At 33.0% G+C, this 24,612-nt stretch overlaps 1 protein-coding gene across 7 annotated transcripts in view; it reads left to right on the forward strand.

Moving 5' to 3' along the window:
* The window catches only part of LOC6578051 (neuronal acetylcholine receptor subunit alpha-7), a 129,814-nt gene extending 107,320 nt beyond the window's left edge, over positions 1 to 22,494 (forward strand). For 2 of the 7 annotated variants that reach the window (XM_032729443.2, XM_032729440.2), the window contains exons 6-13: positions 7,187 to 7,367; positions 8,639 to 8,714; positions 9,152 to 9,346; positions 10,108 to 10,194; positions 20,847 to 20,956; positions 21,023 to 21,237; positions 21,306 to 21,479; positions 22,074 to 22,494. In XM_032729443.2, the coding sequence (XP_032585334.1) occupies positions 7,187 to 7,367; positions 8,639 to 8,714; positions 9,152 to 9,346; positions 10,108 to 10,194; positions 20,847 to 20,956; positions 21,023 to 21,237; positions 21,306 to 21,479; positions 22,074 to 22,158 (1,123 nt within the window). In that variant the 3' untranslated portion in view covers positions 22,159 to 22,494. Of the gene's footprint in view, positions 1 to 7,186; positions 7,368 to 8,638; positions 8,715 to 9,151; positions 9,347 to 10,107; positions 10,195 to 14,708; positions 14,796 to 20,846; positions 20,957 to 21,022; positions 21,238 to 21,305; positions 21,480 to 22,073 lie in introns of all 7 variants that reach the window. The other 5 variants (XM_032729442.2, XM_032729441.2, XM_044009277.1 and 2 more) reach the window with 3 other exon arrangements.
* Positions 22,495 to 24,612: the final 2,118 nt, after the last annotated feature.

The following is a 24,612-nucleotide window of genomic DNA, read 5'->3' on the forward strand; positions in this document are numbered from 1 at the left end:
CGTCCTGCCACAAGAAGAATGAGATACGTCCACCTATTCGATTAGCAGATATTCCTCACTTCACTGTTAGGTCTTTTATATACATGTCATGAATATATATTTAATATATATTATATATACATAATTTTATATTCTGCCAAATTCCTTGCTCAATAAATTTTAAAAGAGATTTCTTTAATGTTTCCCTATAACCTATCAGCAACGGGTTTCATAACAATAATCGCAAATGCCAGCTAAGTTACCCGTTCTTTTTAAAGCGATTACAGGGCATGAGCGCAGTAAGGATTAATTAAGTGTACTTTTTACGTATTTCTACGTATTTCCGATTGCAATCAGCATAATTATTTAGCTAAATGCAATGGATACGCCCCCACAATCCACATTATTCTCGTTCTTTCCATTGTATTGCTATACAAATATATATAAATATTTGTGTGTGTGTGAGTGAGTGTGTAAGTGTGAATGTGTGCTTACCTATTAACCAAATAATTAATTGTTATCATTGTTTATATGCGTGTGCTATTGTACGTTTTAGCTGTGTTTCACTGTGTCTATAGCTATCAATATTTTCATATCATGTCTTAGTCGATTGTTAAACAGTTAATACTAACCCATCCATAACCATATAAATAAATATATCTATATACATACCCACATATATATATATCTATTGTTATAACCAATTCCATATGCATTTATATTTCTGTTTGTGTGTGTGTGTGAGTGTGTCTCTTATTTGTCTATATGTCTCTAGACAATTGCGTTTAATGATGCAGCGCATACAACCAACGAATATCCGAAACAAAAACCGAATCAATCGTATGACGGCTCATTAAGTCTATGTAAGTTAGTCTAAGTTTTGTTGTAAGCTCGGCTTAGTTGCATGTTGCAATGTAAAAGTTAAGCTATTTATACATTAAAATATATCTATATGCATATGTGTGTGTGTATGCGAGTGTGTGAAAACACACAAACAAAGCTAAGTGACTTGTGGCTAAAAGTTTTTAGTGGCGACATTTTCTGGGAACTTTACATATTTATATATTTTTATCTATGTATATAGGACATCAAATACTACGTATAAAGGATATATGTATATACACCTATGATATGTCAGTTCATGACTCAGCTCTTATAAGTTTACATACAAATTAGATATTCTTACACTGTGCACACACACTCTCCTTGCAAAAATATCCTATTTCGAAAAGCTAAATATTCAGAGGTTGAACACAAATTTCTTCTCATTAAAAAAAAGATTAAGGACATTTAAAAGGCATTTACTAACGCGCCAGAAGTCGGCTTTCATGTTGGCTTGCTTGACATAAAGCCGGCATAATTTTTTCTTATACTCGTACATAAGTCCAGCAAAGTATTTTCCACAACCTATTTTATTAACTTTTGTGCGCAGTGGACGCAGGACAGACGAAACCATAGCATACTTTTGAGCTGTGCGGCAAAAAGCTTTTACGCCATTACATTATTTAAGCAGCCAGATGAACTGAAACATTTTAAGCCATAACTGAAAAATAGAAATAAGCAACGAACAAAACACGAGAAAGGATAAAGTCTACTTAAATACCGCAAATCCTCTTCAGGTGCCGGCACAGATCTAAAAAGCGCGGCTTGAATGAAGATAAATATGCCGCAGCTGCACAAATTGTGGCCAAAGTGCAGCTCGCCAGCCAGCTAGGTGTCAACTACACAAATTTTGTAGAGCTAATTGCACTGCAGTGAATACTCTAACTGGCGGAGCTTACGGCATGGGGTCGCAAATGGATTTTGGATGTCAGTCAAGAACAAAAGGCTTAGAAGCCAAAGCGGACCCGAAACGGTACGATGCACAAACTCACGTAGTGCTGGGCACGCAGCATCCGGTGTTGATGACCCGGACTCGTGCCCGTGTCCGAGCCTTTGCCTCTGCCAGACTGCCTAGAGCTCCCACGCAAGTTCCGGGGCAATAGCAATCCAGAGGCCAAAAGATATGATATTGATTCTGTAGTCGGCGGACGAATACAGTCGAGGGAAATCAGTGAGTAGAGCAGCTATTGGGCGTGGTCGCACACGCACGAGCCTACGGACTGTCAACTTTATTTACTAATGAACCAGCGACGCGTTTCGGGCTGTTCCATCAAACAATTTCAGCGAAATCTCGCCACTTTAAGAGCTCATTAACATTGCGGAGCTTAGCCCTACAAAATCATAATCTTGCGCATCGTGGGCGAAAGTGTGCTTGGGAACACGCTCCGATTGACATTTATTTGGTTTAATTTATTAAGTCAGCTCTCTTTGCGACTTGGCCATGACCAGAACCGAAGCAGGCCTAATTTGTATGCGTCGGCAGCGCTGCTAATGTGCGGCCATCATTTAGATCAATAGCAAGACGAACAAGGCTTATATAGATACAGTTTCATTTGTGTACATACATATATTAGTATATATGTATGTATATGTTTACTGGAATACACATATTTTTCTTCTGGCCTGCGAGGGTTTCCTTTCTCTGCACATCAATCTGGCGCAGCTTGGAATTTTTGTAATTTTATTTATGCTGATTCCAATGTGCGTCGTACGAATCTCAATTTGCTAGATGTTTAATTGAGATACTTTTTATACACAGCTGGACTCTAAGCCAGCCGGCAGAGGGATCCATCTAATGAAACTTTAGATACGCTTTCATTTGACTAACGATAAATGACTTTGACATGCCTAAAGCTTGTTCGCAACAAAATAAAAGAGTCTAGCATAGCTGCCGTTGATGTATAGGTACGACATCATCATCCAGTAATGCTATGGTATATTTATTTTATCCTCTTTAAATGGATTTCTACACACGCTGAAGAGATACATATATGAACAACATATTTTGGCTACCGAAATAAATATTTAACAAGAGATATATTCAAAATACAATTGAGATGTATATAAAAAAAGACACCTCCAATTTTGACACTAATATAATCTACTTAAGCCTATTTTCTAAATTATATCAGTTCATCCCAGTGTGTAAATACTGCTCACTTTTATGCTTTCAAATCGACTTCACTCAATGGGATTTTGTATAATACCAAAGCAATATCAAATTTCCAGTATGACTTTAGATACTATTCCCTTAACAATTGGTACCCATATGTATGCCGTCCTTATGTGAGCCAAATCGCATTCCCTCTTTACAATATACCCCTTACATATTACACACTTTATAAGTGATGCGTAATACCCTTCAATTAGTTCATAAGCGGACAGATTTTCGCAGGGAAAAGCTTTTTCATTAATTGCAATGTTATCTCAGCAAATGCCGTAAACAGATTACAAAGCATGTGCAAGTTTATAAGTAAATAAACAAGTAAGAAAGCTCTAGTCGAGACTGCTCGACTACGAGATCCCCTGAACCCTTCGAGCAATACCTATATCAATCATTTTTCGCGTCTTTCTGCTTACACAAGAAACACACACACACGCACACATGCACAAACACACACACGCATACACACCCACACATAAAAAAACACACACACACATAACTTTTGTGGACATACGATCTTCATGAAATTTTTAGATTATGATCATAACAAGGATATACATGTATTTGCCAAAGCACAAGTCTCTAGTATTTGAAATACGCCTTTTACAAACTTAGTGGTGAGGGAATGGCTATAGGGGTGGGAGTAAATTAAAAAAAAAAGAACGAAATTGTATAAAATGCATATAAGTATACATTTAAAATTTGGAGACTCTATCTTTAAAGATGTAGGAGATATAATTTTATAACTTTATAAGGTTTTCTATCGATAACAAAATAACGGGATGAGTTATTGATTTTTGGTGATAAACTCGATATCCGCGCTGTGTATACGGACATTTTGAAAAAAATTGATTTCTCTAGCTCTTATATCTTCAAACATACGGACGGACGGACGGACGGACGGACGAACGGACGGACAGACTGACGGACAGGGCAAAATCGACTCAGCTCGTCGCCCTGATCAAGAATATATATACTGGGGTCTGCCACGCCTCCTTCTGCCTGTTACATACATTTCAACAAAACCATTATACCCTGATTTCCCATTTTCAATGGGTTCAAACCGAGAAAAGTTTTGGTAAAAATGCGGCCTTCGCCCCAAATGTGATTGACAGCGGTTGTGGCTTAGCCAACTGAGGCGTAAAACATTTCCTTCTCTCCTCCCGCACCTCTCACTCACTCACTCTGTCTCTCTCTCTCTCTCTCTTTCTATCAGTATCTCCTCTGGTCCAGTCTAAAGCGGACCAACATCAATTTTAATAATGCCCTGGAAATTATTTTATTTATTTGTTTCAACGCCAAGGCCAACCCAGAAGCCGCCGCAGCTAATCCGAAACCCTGCCAAAATCTTTTACTTGCAAATATTAAAATCTACGACGTAATTGAAATATGGAACAATCACACAGTAGTAATTAGGACTATGTAGGATATGATAGATAGAAGTTGACTAAATCAAGATTGCTCAAAATTGCTCATATTTAAGAAATTTCATAATATTTCGGACTTATATATAAAATGTCAGCAGCAATTTTAATCATACACAATTATTCAAGCCAAAACACCTATCAAAACTTATCGATTTCAAGCTATGCATTTAAATTTAGATTCGTACATGGTTTCATTATAGTTTTAAGTTGCATTTTCATTCCATAATGGATTTACCATAATAACAAATTTTGGACAATGGAAAAAATGGATTGGAGCTAACAGAACTCTTAAATTTGCATTAATGTCTCAATAAACTAATAATTTAGTCGATTTAATCGAGTCGATGAACTTAATATCAATTTATGATATTTTTACCAAATGAAATAATTTCGGTAAATCCAAACAAAATTTTTTTTTCATCATATATTTATGGAACTCGAAGCTTTGATCAGATTATTCAATAAATTTTACAGGGCTAACCTGGCCGCTAATTACTTTAAGCATTGCAATTTAAAAACAAAATTAGATTATTATAGAAAAATATAAGACTGCACTTTATACCCTCTTGCAGTTTGAATAAAACCAGTTGACCTAGGACATACTCCAGCTCCCAGATTGAAGCCAGCTTACTTACAATCAATATTAAACTAACTGTTAGAGATACAATTTTATTATGGGACACATTTGAGATTTTCCACAAGCACAAGAGGCATACAAATTGACTACAGTGTGTGGCTAGCATTGTAAGAGATCGTTTTCTCGTTTTCACATCGAATAACTTGAATATCGATGAGAATTTGCTGTGTTTCAGGTATAGCAGTCAACAATTCGGTGTCTGCCGCAATTGTTGCAACTCCAATTAGCCAAATTACTGCTGCTTGTTGTAGCTGCTGATGTTGTTGTTGCTGCTTTGGGCATTGGCTTATTCGTACGCCAGCCAGGTGCGTCGGCCACAATCTCTCAAGCCTGGCTGCGCAGCGGCAGCTGGTTTATGTGGCAACGGGTGTGTGCCTCGGCGAGGGTTACAGCTGGCGCTAATCGGGGCACAAATACCATTTAAATGCCATAACAATAGCATGTAAGCCTGGGCTGGCCACGCCCCCAAGTGACATGCCCCAACAACGTGAACGCAGGTGCTTGCTCGTCGTTCTCGCGCTGCTTGCTGTGCGCTGCCAATTAAATGCACACTTTAACCGCAAAATTGCAATCCAGCCATGAATTAAGGTGTGTGTGCTTGTGTAATGGGAGGACTATCTCTCTCTCTCTCTCTCACACACACACACACACACACACACACACATACACACAGACACTAAAAAGTCACGTTGACCACAAAAAGTACGCAAAATGACAGCAAACAGCTCGTAACTCAAAATATCTATGCAAATTGCGTACAAAATGTTTGCGCAACAGTTTCCAGCCCTCTTAAAAGTCCGCCCCTCTATCAAAAAAGTAAAATAAAAATAATTGCATTTTATTGCAATGCAAGAAGCGAAAACTCTCATATCTATATATACAATGTTATATATATACAATATTATACGCTTGTAGGCCACTTGTGACTGGCTTAGACTACTCCACACACACTCACACATACACACACACACACACTTGCTCATAGCTGAAATTGTATTTCTTGTGATTTGCATATGCTTCATATATAGTCAGATACTGTTATTGTATCTAACAGATTTCGTTTGCTCATCCAGAATGTGCTGACAATGCAAATGCCACTTGGAACACTTGGAATCTAAATGAAATATGTGCACAGCAAACTCGTATATAGGTATGCATAAGTGATAGTTAATATAATCCGATTCTGCACGGCATAAACTACTTTTCATTCATTTTCATTGGCAATTTCATTTGCATAGATTCTCCAATGAATGCAATTATTTTGTAAGTTTCGATTCAAAGCGTGCAAATAGAAATGAAGCCAAACTTAGTTATTTGTTTAGCAGAGACACAGCGAATTTTGTTTTATGAGGAAAGAGTTTCAAGTCAATTTCAGTTTCCACACTTGGCTATATAAACAAAAGACAATAACTAATGACTACAAATTTGAAGTGCCACAACCCGCATTACTGATACAGCAATCCATCAATCAATCAATTAGCACATTACACACACACATATATATCTAATATAAAGCTCAGCTCATTAGGATTGTAAAGTCAAGCTATGTATATAAGTTGAATGCAGTTTATTCAACATTTACATTAGACTGCAAACAAAAATGAATCAACATTAAATACATATATATTTAAGTAATTATAGCTATATGTACTAGCGAATATTATTATTATTAAGGAATCTAAATTAGCAATTATATTAAGTAGCCTATATCTGATAAATTTAGGGTAGGACCAAACACTACATCCACTTTGAAATTAAACCTAGCTTAGAAAATCCCAAGTTCTGCTATCCAAGCTACACAACACACAACTATTTCCCACTACTTCCCTGAGCTCTATTGGAGCACATATCCCAAAATGTTTTTTTTTATATAAATTAGCTGAAAAAAAAAACAACGAAAAAATGCGCAAATTATATGAAACAAGAGAAAACCCATATAAATAATAGAAGAAAAGTATAACAAGCTCCACATAAAATAGTAAAAATAATAAATATAAATTCAAAAAAATACAATATCAATCAATCAAAACATACAAAAAAAAAAAATGGAAGAAAAAAAATCGAATAATACATAAACAATATTGTACAATAATTTAGCGCGGATGAGGGATTCGATGGCACGTATCACACCAACATTGTGGTCAAACATAACGGCAGTTGTCTGTACGTGCCCCCTGGTATCTTCAAGAGCACATGCAAGATAGACATCACGTGGTTCCCATTTGATGACCAACATTGCGAAATGAAATTCGGTAGTTGGACTTACGATGGAAATCAGGTAAAGTGTTTAGTACACAGTTACAGTACAGCTACAGCACACACTCAAAGAGCTCAACAGTAGAGTGCCTGTTACAGTGAACTCTGGCTGTAGAGCACCGCTTTAATACCAAAACATCACAACACTACTTCACAATCACGCTTTTTGCTAACACACACACACACACACACACTTACTCACATACACTTACACTAATACACGCACAATTAAAAAGGAACACGTGCACGTGCACAGCAAGAAAGTCGGATATAGACAGAACGTAGGCAGATATAGGCAGACAGAAGGAGTTATTGACTATGTAGAGTATTTAGGCTCAGGTTCTACGTCGTTGCTGGAAAAGGAAACCGAAAGAGTCCTTTGGCAGACGCTGCTTTTGTTTATGCTTTTCCAAGACTCTATCTCTGTCTCTCTCTCTATCGCTCTCTCTTTTTATATCAAACTATCTTCCCGTTTATTTTATAAATCAATACCTTTCTCTCTTTTTGAATCGTCACGTCGAACAGTTCTTTGCGTTTTTGCGAATTACAAAACCAAAAAATCAAATGTGCTTGGGCACCCGAAAACAAAAACTTCTCAACGTGTTGGCTAAAATGTTCAATCAAAAATTGAACATTTTTGCCGAGCACTTAAGAAAAAAAAAAAACAAAAAAATCCCCGGGGAAATGCAGGATTACAGTATAACAGTGTACGTTTACAATACCGTCATAATAAAAGCGGAATCATGTGTGAGACCCTCGAAATTTTTCGCCCCTGTTTCAAAAATACTGAAAAATTTCAGTTTCAACTATTTTGCATGTTAGCAGACCAAAAACCACGCCCAAACAATTTAATTCGAACAGTTTTGGACGTACGTAAAGACTCTTAATGGAAGTCAAACAATTAACAAGGATTTCAGTACAATTTAATTTTATTTCCACGTTTTTTTGCACTAAAAACGCAATAGCAAAATAAAGAATAAATACCATTAAAAAATGTATGTATAAAAAGTAAAGCTCTCTCTCTTTTGCTCGCTGTATCTCTCTCTCGCTCGTACACCTTGAACACATGCTCTCTCTGTACATAAATGTTGTTTCAACGTGGCTTTAAGCAAAATTCTCAAAAATATACTAAAAATGTTAAATTTCTTTTTCTCCAAACAACTAAAAATAACGAAAAAAAAAAAAACTCAAAACAATACCCAACCAAAAAATCTCAAAAAAATAACTTGAATACAACAAAAAATTCATTTGTCAACAAAAAATATGTCAAAAAAATTTTTTGAAAAATATCAGTTGGATTTGGTTTTGAATTCCGAAGATGGAGGGGATCTTTCCGATTTCATAACAAATGGCGAGTGGTACTTGCTTGGTTAGTAAAAATCATCTAAATCCTAATGCTTTTTTCACTAACTGTTTTCTAAACGTTGTCATGTGTAAATGTCTAAAACAAAATCAAATCATTAACCCAAAACCCAATCACTTAAATATCCTTTTAATTTACGATATAATTTTGTACATAAATATATATATATATATATTTACGATATTAAGTAGACATTTTTCGCCTGGCGCTTTCTCAAAATTGCTTATTAGAAACATTTTCAGTTGCTGCTACTTAAATTTTAATAAATGAAATAAAAAAAAAAAAAAAAAAAAAACAATAAAATTTTTCGTTTGTAAATAGTATGTATATTTATATAGACTAAGACAAATATGGAATTATTCGTGTACATATGTGTATTTGTGTCTCAGTGTTTCATTCAACTCAGTCTTTACCAAAAACTAATCGTAAATTTTATCGTCCAGCCATGCCCGGAAAGAAGAACACGATAGTCTACCAGTGCTGCCCAGAACCCTATGTCGATATCACCTTTACTATACAAATACGCCGACGTACATTATATTATTTTTTCAATTTAATTGTACCATGCGTGCTAATATCATCGATGGCTCTGCTGGGCTTCACATTGCCACCGGATTCGGGCGAGAAACTAACGCTGGGTAAGTATATCCGAGACCGAATCAGAAATTGAAAAACACCGAACTTTACAACACTATCTGCCCCCCAAATCTGAGCCCAATAATGAGCTTAATCATGGTAAAATATATGTATACAAATATTTTGCAAGTTTTTTCAGCGTGTGTGCATTTTATTCAAAGTGGTACAAATCAAATATTTTATGAACATATAGTTAGGGCCTATCCAATATATATATTAATATATATATAATCATGTATAAATATAATTTTTGGCCAGGTAAAGCAGCGGTAGCGAAATGAGGATTAGCTGGATTTAAACTTTATGCATATATAATAATACCCAATATAAAGCTCGTAAAAACCCAACCAAAATACATATATTATGAACGCTGCTTTTAAAGTTAGTCTTGACTAAAAATGCATGTTTTACTTTTTCTAGTATTTCTAAAGTGAAGTATACTAAAAAAAAAAAAACAAATAAAATAAATTAAACTAGGGGTGTTGCTCACGATCCAATAGGCAACACTCTCGACTTGCTAAACCAAATGACTGTAGATCTACAACAAATAATGTTGTGAAACTCCCTTAAAGCAAAGACCTCTATAAAACCAACAACCAAGAAAAAAAATCAAATATATAAAATTTTTCCTATTAATATTTTAAATATATAAATATATATTTTTAAATACTATTTCTTACTTTTTGTCTTTACCATTTGTTCCGTCATTTAGTTTATAATTTTTAATTTTGATATATGGTATTTATTGTATCTCTTGTTCCAGGCGTAACTATACTACTCTCATTAACAGTATTTCTAAACCTTGTTGCCGAGTCAATGCCGACAACGTCGGATGCTGTTCCTCTTATAGGTACACAAACACGCTATTTATTTAACAATTTATTTAAATAGAAAAAAAAGATAACAAAAAACTTACATATCCGGCCCAAATGCTATTTTTAGTTGTCATTAGATTAACTACTGTAGTGCAATGAAAACAACAAGACAAAACAAGAACAAAAACAAAACTACAATAACAATTCAGAAATATGCATCAAAAAATACCAATTATTTAGATCACATACACACACATACACACTGAATCGTATGGCGAATGATAACTGCTCTATATATATCTACATCTTAATTCTGTACGTTTGTGTTTGCTAATAGATAAAACTCCCCACTTCTGGACTTTTAACTCAGTTTCAGCCAGCTAAAACTTCTCTTTTTACTGGAACTTTTGGATAAACCTTTGCAATAACCTCCAAAAGAAATAACAGAAAACAAACCACAAGCAGCACACCTAACATCAAATATCACATAAAATATCAAATATCGAAATATCGAGATATCCGAAAATACACCTCAAAATACAAAAACCCGTCTGTCTCTCTAACTGTCTGTAACCGTAAAGTAAATAAGAATAAGGCAGCTGAAGCAAGTTTTCTTCAATTTCTCTCTCTCTCTCTCTCTCGCTCTCACTTTCCCTCGTTATGTCTATCTTTAGCTGAGATCTCTTACAAGAAATATATTTTAATTATCTTAATTGTAAACTTTAAACTTAATATTAACTATTTTGATTACGTCATTTCACAACCATTTGCTCAGCTGATCTAAAAAGTAGTTTAAGACATACATATATCGCGCGTCAAGAGCTCTGACATAATTGGTATTTCACAACACTGAAACATAGCCCAAACACTGCTCACGAATCACGTAACACGACTCACGTAACACGACTCACATAACACGAATCACGCAACACAAATCACCAAACACGAATCACTTAAAACGAATCACATTAATGTCACTATCAAATCACAATGATAAGTTTTTACGTTTCACCATTTCCATTTTGCTGTTTGATCAAAAACAAAAGAAAATGCGTATGTTGAACCCGTTTTCTTCGTTTTGTGTTGTTTCTGTCGGTACGTTTGTTTTTCTCTTCGTGTTTGCCGCTAGCTGAATATAAATCCTTGATTTCATATATAATATATCATTTTGTACAACTCTTCAGTTAATTTCTATATTATGTTAGCCTGTTAAAGATTGTTAAAAATAAAGCAAAACTAATAACAAAAATATATTAAAGCAAAGCTAATACGTTCATTATGTATATAAGCTTCTCTTTATGAGTAGTGGATCATATTTTAAAATATCATATTGGGCAGATCATAGCTAATTGCCTGATCAAATCAAACCATCTAACAAATTAGCAGCAGTAGACGCTATATACTCGTTAAATGTATACTAAATATAGTGCTAAACTGTACATAAAAAACTTAGACAAATATGTGAACAAATCCAACGAACAACCTTTTTTCGCTACCAACCTTTTTTCAACGAAGCCAACAAAATGGCAAAAAACTAGCCAAACAAACAGTCAGATAAAACATGAATGAACATTGATCCGAAACTAAAGCAAATTTCAGGAGATCTCCATTTTATATACTATCAAGAGTCAAGGTTATTAAAAGAGGACAACAGTTATTCATTTTCAAAAACAATAATACAAAATAAATAAAAAAAATTTCAATACCGTTGAACTTTTGGGTTTCACTATTTATACTGTGTCTATTTTACTAGTCTCAACTGTGATAGTCCATTAAAGAGCATTGAAATCTGCAACAAACAAAGACAAACAAAAATCTATGATGAAACGCAGCCCAGCTATTCATTTAGCCTGAAAATATGTAAAGAACTATAGATATATCTATCAATATATGTGTATATACACATACATATACATATACATATACATAAACATATACATACATATATTTATGATTTCGTATGCATTGAACAACAATACCAACAACAACAGCCACAAAGCCAATCAATTATTAAAAACAAGCAATATAAATATTTATATATTGATCAAGGTTTGTATTGGAGAAGACATGAAATGTCATTTTGATACTTGGTCAAGTAGAGAGGAATACATTTAGGCAAACTCCATATCTCTATATATATTTAAATATATATAAATCTCTGATAAAACATACATTATGTGTATATATATCAAATAGGCTAAGCGAAACACACACACAAGAAATTTGTATGCTTTGTAGTTATATTTCGGTAGGTATACGATATGAGAGTATTATTTTCAACTAATTTTAAGCCGGGCGATAGACCAATTGCCCAACAAATACACACCACTGTAAATATTACAGACACACAGACACGTAACCACAGACACACACCTGAACCGACGTAAGTACAACAAAACAATAGCAACAGCTGCAGAACTCTATGCGACTATCAATAACAGGCATGCAAACCAGGCTAAGAAAATCTTTAAGCGTAGCTCAACCAACTCTTAGCCAACCATCAAACGAAACACCCATTCATTAAAACTCTCACTCTTTCTCTCTCACTCACTCTCCCGCTCCCGCTCCCGCTTCCGCTTCCTGTCCCACTGAACTCTCAATAACTCAGTCACACTCTTGCTCTCTCCCTCTCTCTCTATGCATCTCTCTCTCTCGCTCTCTCTCCCTCTTTCTCCCTATCTCGCTCTCTCTTTTTCTCGCAAACTATTTCGTTTTGGCAAGAACTCTTCGTACTTGCACCATAAGCAAAGAACACAAATTACCCGCCCGAAAACCAAATTAAAGTAAAACTATTTACAATCTAATCAAAAACTAATTATATATATACGCTATGTATATGATCTTAAAATTGTCCCGACTTACGCACCTGTAAATTCCCGACAGTAATAACCCCTTCCTCCCTCAAACGCTAAACAAACTCCACTTAAACCGAAAAACTCTAAAATATTCAAAGCGCAGATCCATTTGACCAGATGGTAGACTTGCAACTCCACATAATATCGTATCGCTCATCAGGCGCGTTCCATATTATGCCATATATATTTAACAAATATATATATATATATATATATATATCTATATATATAGCATTGTCTAATATATATATATATGTATATGTATATATTTAACCCTTCCAACGAGGAGCCCGCGTTGAGCCAAACATAATTTGCATGCAGTGCGCAAATTTCTTCAGTCTTCGTTTTTGTTTCTAGCGGCCATTGGTCGGACATTTAGCCGGGACTGCACGTTCCAAATTAAATGAGGCGCACGCTGCATGCTGGTGTGTGGGCGTGGCAAATTGGCGACACGTACCGCTAAGCTCATTGCCAGCGACAAGGCATAGTTCGAGCGACAAGCTTCAGTTCAATTTAGAAATTTTACTCATTTAAGTAACAGCTAAAACTTGCCGTTAACTTTTCAACCGCCCCTCGGACACCCCACTTGACGCCCAATAATGGGCAAATGTTGGAAGGATGTGCACCTTATACCACCATTAAGCTTTTGAAAAGTTGAGCAAACTACCAAAATAAAAGAACATAAAATTCATTTTCGCAGCGCGTTGCAAAAATTTGTGTCAAAATCTGTAGCTGGCTCCCAGTTAAATTAGGGAGCTAAGAGTTCTTACCGAAAATAGAATTGTTGACCTGGAATGTGCTAGCGGAAAGCAAAGCTGATTTTCAATTAGATAGATTAGCAGTAAAGCAGAAAATATATCTATTTAGTCTAAAAATTTTAGAAAAATATGTTGAAAGACTGGAATATTTCAAACATAGTCTTCTAAAATCATTAGAGACATTGGTCTATGCCTCAATATATAGAAGAAACAAAGTCAAGTCGATTTTGCTTTTTTGCAAACTTTGGCACGATTCTCGCTCAACTTTGATAGAGTTTAATCCTACTGTTTGACTTTATTTATGAATTGTGTGTGTAAACCCCAGACAAGTACATATTCCCACCTTAACGCTTAAGTTGTCAGCCAGCCCTCCAGACCCTGCCTACCCATGCTCTCGATTCGCCTCCCCCTGAACTTTGAGTTTGTGAAGCATATACAACGCATATACTCATCCACATGAAAATCACACTTCATTGAGAACTTGATAAATCAAATTTATCTCAAATCAAGCAAACTAAAAGTAACTTACTAAAAAGCATTGTAGCCAGCCACGCTTAAGAAAATACCAGAACAAAAAATACTAAAACAAAGTGCAGCGGCTCAGCGGAACATCAACGAACGAAAGTCTCAATATATCGCTCAAGCTCTCTATTTCTCCCAGCCAACAACTTAAACACAACTATTAACTGCAACAACAATAGCTACAACAACAACAACAACAACAACTATAACAACAAACAGCAACAGCGACAACAACAACAACTACAACAATTACAACAACAAAAACTTCTGAAAATGCCCTCGAAATAAGTCTGATTCTATTGTTTTTCGGTCGATTTTTAAGTTTCATACACACATACTTATCAATATATTTTATGATTTTGTGCCTCATGATTTCAATTGTATTTTATATCAAACGAAATTCTTTTGTTTCAGGAGTTACAATTCTTCTATCGCTCACAGTGTTTCTCAACCTTGTAGCTGAGACATTGCCCCAAGTATCTGATGCAATCCCCTTGTTAGGTAGCGATTGCATTTAAAACAAAAATCATAAAAAATGCAAATATATATTCAAATTTGTCAAAAAACAAAAACAAAACATTAATTAACAAATTACTTAATATATGATTTATATATACGTACATATAATATATATATATATCTATATATATTCATAAATATTATTGTTATTGTTGTTATATATATATATCTATTATGATTACTCACACACATTGCTAAATTGTTCGCATATATATAATCCTTAATTAAAAACCAAAAACAAAAAAACCATAACCAAATCTTAACTTAAATAAAGTATTAGTCTAACAAAAAACCAAAGTCAACAAAGTGTCAAAAGTTGTTAAATGTTATTTGTGTACTTCGTACTATGTTTACTAATTACAACAAGTTTTAAATTATTAATTAAACTAAACCAACTCAACTAACTAACTAACTATCTCTCTATCTCTCTGTCTCTATCTTGTTCTAAGAACTGAACTTTAAATACTCTCTCTGATATATATTTATATATATTTATCTATATATATATACATATATATATAATGACGTCGTTTCTTATTTGCTCATACTATTATGTTGCTGTCTCTCTTTTACAAAACAAATTCCACTCCGTCTCTCTCTCTCGCTCTTCAATATTTTTCGTTTGCTTTTTTAATCCAGCTTAAAAAAGTCAAATAAAGATTTTTTCGGTACTCATGCCAAAGAAAAGTGCTGCCGCACAGAATTCCCCAAAAAATACATTATAAAAACATTAAAAAACGATATCCAGAAAATCCTTAAATTGAACTACGTCAAAACGAAGAAGAACTTTTTAAATGCTATCGTTATCTACTTACCAAATCATTTCTAATCTATAAGTTCCCAACTGAACTTCCTCTTTAAAATTTTCTTTGCCATTGGTACATGGCTTGTACTATATTATCCAAAACAAATATATGTATTCTATTTTATAATGGCTATTATCCAGCACATATGAATAGTCGTCAAAGCTGCGCCAATATTTCCTATTCACTTCAATATAAATATGTATACTCAATTTTATTCTGAATCAAATTTGGTGTTGTTTCCACTTTTTGATCTAGCAATAGAACATGGAAATACTACTTAAGAGTACTTTTAAATACATTCTATTTATACAAATATTTTCCATATTTTTAACCTGAACTCCAATTAGTATTTGGTCGTCCCCTTTTTCGAACTATATATATCTAATTCACTAAATCTTCCAAATATTCTACTCTTAGCATTTATTTTATAAAACAAGAACTATTTGAAAACTATTTACAAATAATATTTATAATATACTCAACTGAATTATGGTTAATATTTTCTTTTAAGAAAACAATAGAATCTCATATTCTACTCCCACATCTCTAAAGCTATTTGCAAAAGTTTATCTCTACCCTTCAGCTCTATATGAAACCCATTCAAAAAGGTTCTATTGCGTTCAAAAAGAAGCACATCTCAAAAATACAATAACTTTGTTTTGTAATTATTCAGAAAACCAATATAAAATCTTTCATTAAATTTCCACTTCGCAATTATATAAACTCTATTCGAATGATATTACAAAAGATACTTATGAGACAGATTTCAATACAAGTGCATTTGGGAAAATACTTGTGAAATATTGTGAAAATATTTGAAATACTTTTTTTAAAAATGCCGATAATTTTTTAATGCATATTATCGCCGTCATACATATTAAAGAAGAACAAAAATAGGTCAACTATCGATGAAGATGAAAGAAAGACAGATATTTTATTCTTTAAAGTATTATTTTTACAGTTGCAATAAGCTTTGATTTGTAATTAATTCATATTTGAGTTCTCTCGCTCTCACATATTGCTCTCACACACCCACGCCCACTCACGTTTGTTTGATTGTGCTTTCCTTGTAAAGCATCACCATATGATATATGTATATATTTATAAATAAATATATATAAATATATACATACATAAACTATATATATGTACACCCCACTTTTCCGAACGCCTCACTATTCCAAAACGAAAACTGGTCCCAATCAGAAACCAACCTCTATTATCGCCCACTGCATCAAAAATACCACTCCAAAACACAAAAAATTAACCAATGCAATTAGTTAGTTTCCACACCCGACCTTATTTCCTTTTTCGCTATATACGCTTTTTGTACCATTTGAGCTTCTTCTTACTGTCACTTTTTTGACCCATTTCTTGGAATGATATTTTTTGCTCGAGAACCTTTTTGAACAGTTCAATAATTTAAATAAATGGTAAAAGAAAAAAAAAAAATTAAAATTAAAAGAAAAAAAAAAATATCATTTCGCATAAAAAAGAAATTGTATTGAGAGCTTAGTCTGGCTTGTGCAAATGGGTCAAAAATTTGTACCTTGCATTCGCTTGCTGTTCCTTTTTCATTAATTTAATTGCACTGTCATAAAAAACGTATTATTAAAAAAAAAACTAGAAACAAAAGAGAAAAGTAAATAAAAAATCCTAACCTAAAATAATCATTTTTATAGATATATGCTACTACATATATCAAGCCTAGCATATGCACTCACAGACTTAACATTTATTTCTTGTGACAAACGAAAAAAGGTTCAGCCAAAAAATATCATTTAACAATTCGCCTATTGTATATAGAATCTTGCTTTATTTCTAGGAGCTGTAAATAGATCGAAAAAATTATTTAAAAAAATCTTAAAGCACTATTAAATCTAATATAATAGTATTTGTAAAGTATTTAATTTATTTAATATAATAATAACAATTTATTTTCAGGATTAAGCAAAGATCCTGTCGATTGTTGCAATTTTAGAAAAGAAAACAAAAAAAAAATAAATAAATAAATAACTAAAACATATACTTTATTTAATCAATTTAAGTGAATCTTGAAAAAAAAAAAAAAAACATAATCAATATTTCCAGGCACTTTCGGCAATTGAATGTTAGTTTTCATTTAAAAAAATCCGAACCAAAACTAGTTTTACGTTTTTTTTTTTTTTTTTTCAATCTATTTCAAAGAGCTAATTATATATGTTAGCTGATCTATTTATAGACTCCATGCCTACATAACTTTACATATCCTCTCAACTCTTTATATCTTATCAAAAATCAGTTGCTTCTTTTTGACACTACATTGCTATTTGGCTGGTAGCCTTTGACTAACATATAAGCCAACAAATCTTAAGACTGAAATTCAATCTCTAAACTGTAGTTATATTTTTGAAAAACTCTAAGAACTAGCTATCGGTAGCAGCCGGCTGCATAATACTCGTTCACGGCGCAAACAGTAGAACAGTAGAAGAGCAAAATGTGTATTTGCAAACGTTGAAATACTGGCGTAATTTCTCCCAGTAAGCGACTTGAACGGCAAATGGTGATATCTGTTGTACACAATAAATATCACGAACGATAAACTCTCCTCTAGGAAAAAGCGGAGGACTTGGCGCGAACACAAAATTCACTTAGTGAACGAGTATAAAAACAAAACAAAAAATATTTGCAGGTGTTACCATTCTGCTGTCGCAAACAGTTTTCTCTTTATTGGTTGGCAATGTCATAACAAAGACGAGCGAAGCCGTACCACTGCTAGGTACTGGTACAAATACATTCTTTATTAATTTTGATTGTTATACTTTATTTAAAAACAGAAAAAAAAACAGCAAATTAAAAATAAAATCAAAACTCTATTTTCTCTTAGCTTAAAACTAATGTAGCAAACGAAAAAAAAGTTCCAAGTCTAAAAAACCCGCTGATTAAAATTTAAAAAAAAAAAAAAATTAAAATTTAAAAGTTTGTATATATTTTGTACAAAAAATAATAATAAGTGCCTCAGCACATTTAAAGTAGGTTTACAAGAACCAATTCAGATGTTAAAGAGAGCATGAAGTACAACTCGAGAGGATCAGCAATATACTCTTTAACGCTGTCGTAGCCAAACCCAACTAAATTTACCCTCCCCTAGAAAAAAAAACTCAAGTGCTTCTTTAGAATTTGGCTGAATCTTTTTTTTTTTATTATAATCGATAATAACGCGTGAAAACACAAATAATAAATTTAAAAAAACTTCAACTTCAGTTCGGCTTACCGAATTTATAATACCCTTGTTAATAATAACTGACATAAATTAAAGTGTACGTCACTTTAGTTTAGTTGCATTTCATATTGACAAAACATGAATGAAATAAATATCTACTGCTTTTAAAAATATCCAGCAGAAACAATAAGTATATTCATACCATTCAAATTCCGCTATAGAATATCCTCTAAAAATTATGTATAATATGTATACATAACTAAATCTTTCCTAATACCAAATGTTAGATATAACATGAAAGATAGATAGATCTACCTATTAACATTGATTCAATTCTAATTTAAAAATCGTACCTATAATTCATAAAATAGGTTATTAACAAGATATACACATAGGGGTAATGAAATGTATCCCCTACTCTTTCGGTATAAAGATATGCAATCTTAATAAATTAATGTTAATTGCCAATGAGATTGTCATCATTTTATAGACGCTGCGACTTTAGAACTCTCTTCTACGAGATCTGATTAGCATATACAATGCGTGCACAGCAAGGGTATTCAAAACTGACATCGAAAAATATAGAAATCAATCAGAAAAGTCGCTACTGTGGGTGCTTTGCTTTAGTTGCTTGTCAAAAAAACAACAATCTAATATCATACAAAACACGTATGAAAGCTATGCTTTAAGTAATATTTTATTTACAAAAACGATGTACTATATACACAAAAAACCGACATATTTATATCGAAACATATTTAAAAAATTCCTCACATCCAAGTATCAAAAGCTGACTAAATAGACTGAGAAATTGTTGTTAACCGTAAGACGTCATATTAATTATTGCAATTCTAAACCATATATTAAATATATCAAACAGAAAGCATACCATAAACAAGACCAATGATAAACTAATGAAAACATTTAACTAAAAGATAACAAATTTTGTTTGCCAGAGCAATTGAACCCTCACAAAACTCACATTTTACATATTTTGCTCCTCTTTTATTAAAGCATGACTTTTCTTATTAGACTGTTAATTTGGAAAATTCATAAAATATAAAAAATTCAGTCAAGTAGTCAAAAACAAAACAAATATTTTCAATACTACAAATTTATTATTATATTTGTATTACAGAAAACAAATTCTTCATTTATTTGCACTCAAATAAATAAATAATAAAAAAAAAATTCATATAAAATTACCAAGTATATAAATTAATTAATTAATTAATTCACTTTTATTAATCACGCGCAATATACCGTTACACTGGCGATTACAAACTCCAACTATGTATATATTTATACAATAATAAATGAAAGTTTTGTTTCTCAAAATGAAATCATTTTTGTCATTTGTATATATAGAATTGGAATCAAATCTAATCAATAACAATAAAATCCACATTGAAAAACAACGAATTCGAACTCGAAAATCTTTTTCATAATAAAAGTAATAAATATAATAATGTTTTTTTTTTTTTTTTTGTTGTGGTTTTCAAATGAATTAGAGGAGCTAAATTCTCAGAGTTTTTACTAAACGTAAATTAAATTCAATTACATTTTTGACATATTACAATTATTACTATATTTTGACTACTTTCCTGATTTTTTTGTCAAAATTTGCTTGAACCGAGACGATTGAACCGTTTAACTAAACAAAGCTGCATGTAATGCCATTTGTAAAGCTCTAATAATAATAGTCCCTCTGCATGCGAGATACCCTGTAATCTGTTGTATGGTCGTAGAGTCGTAGCCTCAAGTGCATGCTCCGAAGAAAATCACAGCATTTGCTTGACACACACTCAAATTGTAAATACTCTCGTATTATTTATCATGATATTACGAATCTAACTAACGTAATGTAAATGCTGTTTTTTGTAAATTATTATTTTTCAAGCTTCTGTTTTTAGTGTTGCGCAATAATTTTTTGCAGGCCCATGGTTCGAATAATACTAATATTGTATATACAATTTTTTCTTTATTTTTTGTTCTTGTTTTGATGTTGGTGTATATGATATTTAGGCACATATTTCAACTGCATCATGTTCATGGTTGCATCGTCTGTGGTGCTAACGGTTGTGGTGCTTAACTATCATCATCGTACAGCGGATATACACGAGATGCCCCCGTGGGTAAGTCACATATACAGACGTGTAGAAAACTTGCAAGAAGTGCAAAACGATTTTTTCGTCTGTCAGATCAAATCCGTTTTCCTACAATGGCTGCCCTGGATATTGCGTATGGGCCGGCCTGGTCGCAAGATCACGCGCAAATCAATACTATTAAGCAATCGGATGAAAGAACTGGAATTAAAGGAACGTTCTTCCAAATCGTTACTCGCCAATGTCCTCGACATCGATGACGATTTCCGTCATACAATATCAGGCTCACAAACCGCTATCGGTTCATCGGCGTAAGTATCGCTACTCGCTCGTTACACTTATCGCATATTTATCGATTTTCTTGTTATCGCTAATGCAGTAGCTTCGGCCGACCCACAACGGTGGAGGAGCATCACACTGCAATAGGCTGCAATCACAAAGATTTACACTTAATTCTTAAAGAATTGCAATTTATAACCGCGCGCATGCGCAAAGCTGACGACGAAGCGGAATTGATAAGCGATTGGAAGTTCGCTGCAATGGTTGTGGATAGGTATGTTATCGAAAAATTATCGGTTGTCTCCAATGTGAATGTGTAAATAGGAGCTCATCTCCATCAATTAACTTCAATCAAAATCAAATTAGTTTGTTAGTTCAACTAGATAGTCGATTATTCATTCACATTGATATTCACGCACGACCTTGTGAAAATGTGTGATTAGGCATATGCGAACTGACCTCACTGACCAGTTGAATATACAGACTGGCTTAAATCTGGTGAATAACTAACACAATGATTGCAAACAGTGCGGTTAGTAAGAACTCCCTGACGCTCTACTAAATCAAACAATTAAGGCAACAGCCACATGGCCACACAACTTCCGGTTATTTGCTCTAGCATATACGAAGCATATATATGCACATACGCACACATGCCAACACACTTAGGCACACACAATCTCAACACGTGGCTTTAATATACAAGCGTGGCTGTGGCGGCTATTTCGTAGATGGGGAAAGTTATGTACATGTGGAAGTGTGTATGTATTGTGGATATACATTCATGCCTACATAATTATACTACATGATTTTTGTATGTTCTTTGTGTAACCTCACTTAATCTTCTTACCTTTCTTCTACTTCACAGATTTTGTTTAATTGTTTTTACTCTCTTTACGATTATTGCGACGGTAACCGTGTTGCTCTCAGCTCCACATATAATCGTGCAATAAGGCCGCTCAATTTAGACACGTTAAGCTACACAAACACACAAACGAACACATGCAAACACACACAGACATATACATCTACAGTATATGAGTAGATGTCTAGTTAAGTTCATTTTCAAAACAACTAGAGAAGCTGCTTCGCAAAAAAAAAGAAAATATTAAAAAAAAAAAAAAAAAACCAAACCAAAAAAAAAAAAAAAAAAAATTGTTAATTACATTTTTAAGTCAATGTGTAAGAAAAGGAAAAGAGGACAAATGCGGGAGAAAGGGAAAACAAATACACACGCAAACACATACACACAGAAATTGTTGTGTATTCAAAGGAAAAGAAGAAATATTTTATGAAGAAGAAAACCGACAAAACAAAAAAATAAATAAAAACAAAAAAAAAACAAAAAACAAAGCAAAATTACTGCCGTACAACAAAAATAAGAAGAAGAAGAAGAAGCTAAATGTCTAGGTTAAAATTACAAGAAAAGAAACAAAAACATTTGCATAGTAATAGCACAAAAACTTTCGGAGAAAAAAGGACAAAAAGGATTTTGCAATTAAGCTCGCACACACACACGGCGTGTATGTGTATGTGAAAAACATATAAGTTAATTAGCTGAGTTGTTATAAATTATGTATGTAAGCCTACACACACACACACACAAACACAAATATACACACACAAAAGGAGAAGTGAATACATTATATGTATGTATATAAGAGAGATTGTTCCTATGAGACATTAGATATGTATTTAAAGCACAAACACACACACTCTCAAGGACTTAATTGAGTAAAACATATAAACAAAGGGAAACAGTGTTAAATATTCTGAAATGGACTTTACGAATCCTTTTTTCCATCAATTATTTATCTGTTCGAAATAGTTTTCAACTTGTGGACCAAACTATGCTATAATTTCTTGGCTAAACTTTATACGTTCCTTGGGCAATCTTTTAATTTGATTTAAATTAAGTTATAGATTGTAATATAGATTTTTCATTTTAATTATAAAAATGTTGGCATTATTTTAAAACATTTTTTAAGTTTACTAGGATTATTTAATATATTATGTATTTTTTCCCCTTTAAAAGACAGAAAAAACACAAGTTTAATTAAGTTCAATTCAATTTGTACGCTTTTTCGTTCATTTAAAAAACAGTTTTTTACTGAGCGTGTATACTATAAGTTCTGTGGTTAGGATAGCACTTAGGTGGGGCGCAAATAGTAACAAACTGACACATAATAAGGAATATATATAAACATAAAGATAAAATATGATATAGTTAAATAACACACATACAAAAATAAAAAAAGTAAAACAACAACAAAAATACTGAAATAAATATGTAAATTCAAACAGAACAAATACTTTGAGAATATGTTCATTGAACAAACGCTGTTTTTGGAAAATTTATTGTTGATAATGTTGTAGCCAATTGAGAAAATACTAAAACTAATAACTAAAAGAAAACAATACAAAACACACACACACACGTTATAGTCACCAATTAATTAAATGCAAAAGACGAAAATTAGTCAAATAAAACACAGACAAAACAGACAAACAAAACAAAATCTAGCAATACGAATGAAATGAGTAGTAAATATATATATATAAATTAATAAAGGCAGGTGTATATATATTTTATGACAAATATATCACCGCATAACTCGTATACAGATATATTTTTAATAAAACAAAAGCAACAACTGCAAACAAATCCCTGAAAGCAAAGAAAACACAACCAACCAATGACTATTGCAACTACAACAACAACTACAACACAATTTTGTTGGAAATTTTCGTAATTATATTGATTTTTCTCCACATACCCTAGCCAAAAACTTTTTTTAACTTTCAAGCGAAACAGTGATATTTACGGTATAAACAAAATACGCTCCCAGATTGTAAAACTTTTCAAAGACCCACCTATAACAAAAACCTTTTCTACACACTACAAAAACAATGAAAAATATATTTAAAGCAAAAAAAACCTACCTCCTTGTTACACATGTTCAAGCATATGTCTCGTAAACACTGCCGTATGAACTCGCACATACTCGCTATATATCCCACATACAACCAGCTCCAATCTGTGCTTATGTTAAACCCACCCGACTGCTACAGTTAGTTCTCTCACAGAGTCGAAGGCAATCAACTGAGCGACATCAAAGCTCCATCCTGATTATTATCAATTGCGATAAAATTATCAGGAATGTAGTAATTCCCGATTTGCTTACTTATTTCGATTTTTTCAATGATTTTACCTATAGCCTACTTTTATCTGCTATACACAAGCATCCAAATCTGACTTTTGATATTTCTTTATATTCTAAAAGGTATAGTAATTCCCAAACGATCCTATCCCAAAAACCTTAACACTTTATAGTGTGTACCCACACATGAACATTTCAAGCCTCTCCACTGCAAGGCGGGGCAAGTGTTATTATCAATCCAAGATA

This window comes from Drosophila mojavensis, unplaced genomic scaffold, assembly GCF_018153725.1.
Source record: "Drosophila mojavensis isolate 15081-1352.22 unplaced genomic scaffold, ASM1815372v1 contig_49, whole genome shotgun sequence".
NCBI lineage: Eukaryota > Metazoa > Arthropoda > Insecta > Diptera > Drosophilidae > Drosophila > Drosophila mojavensis.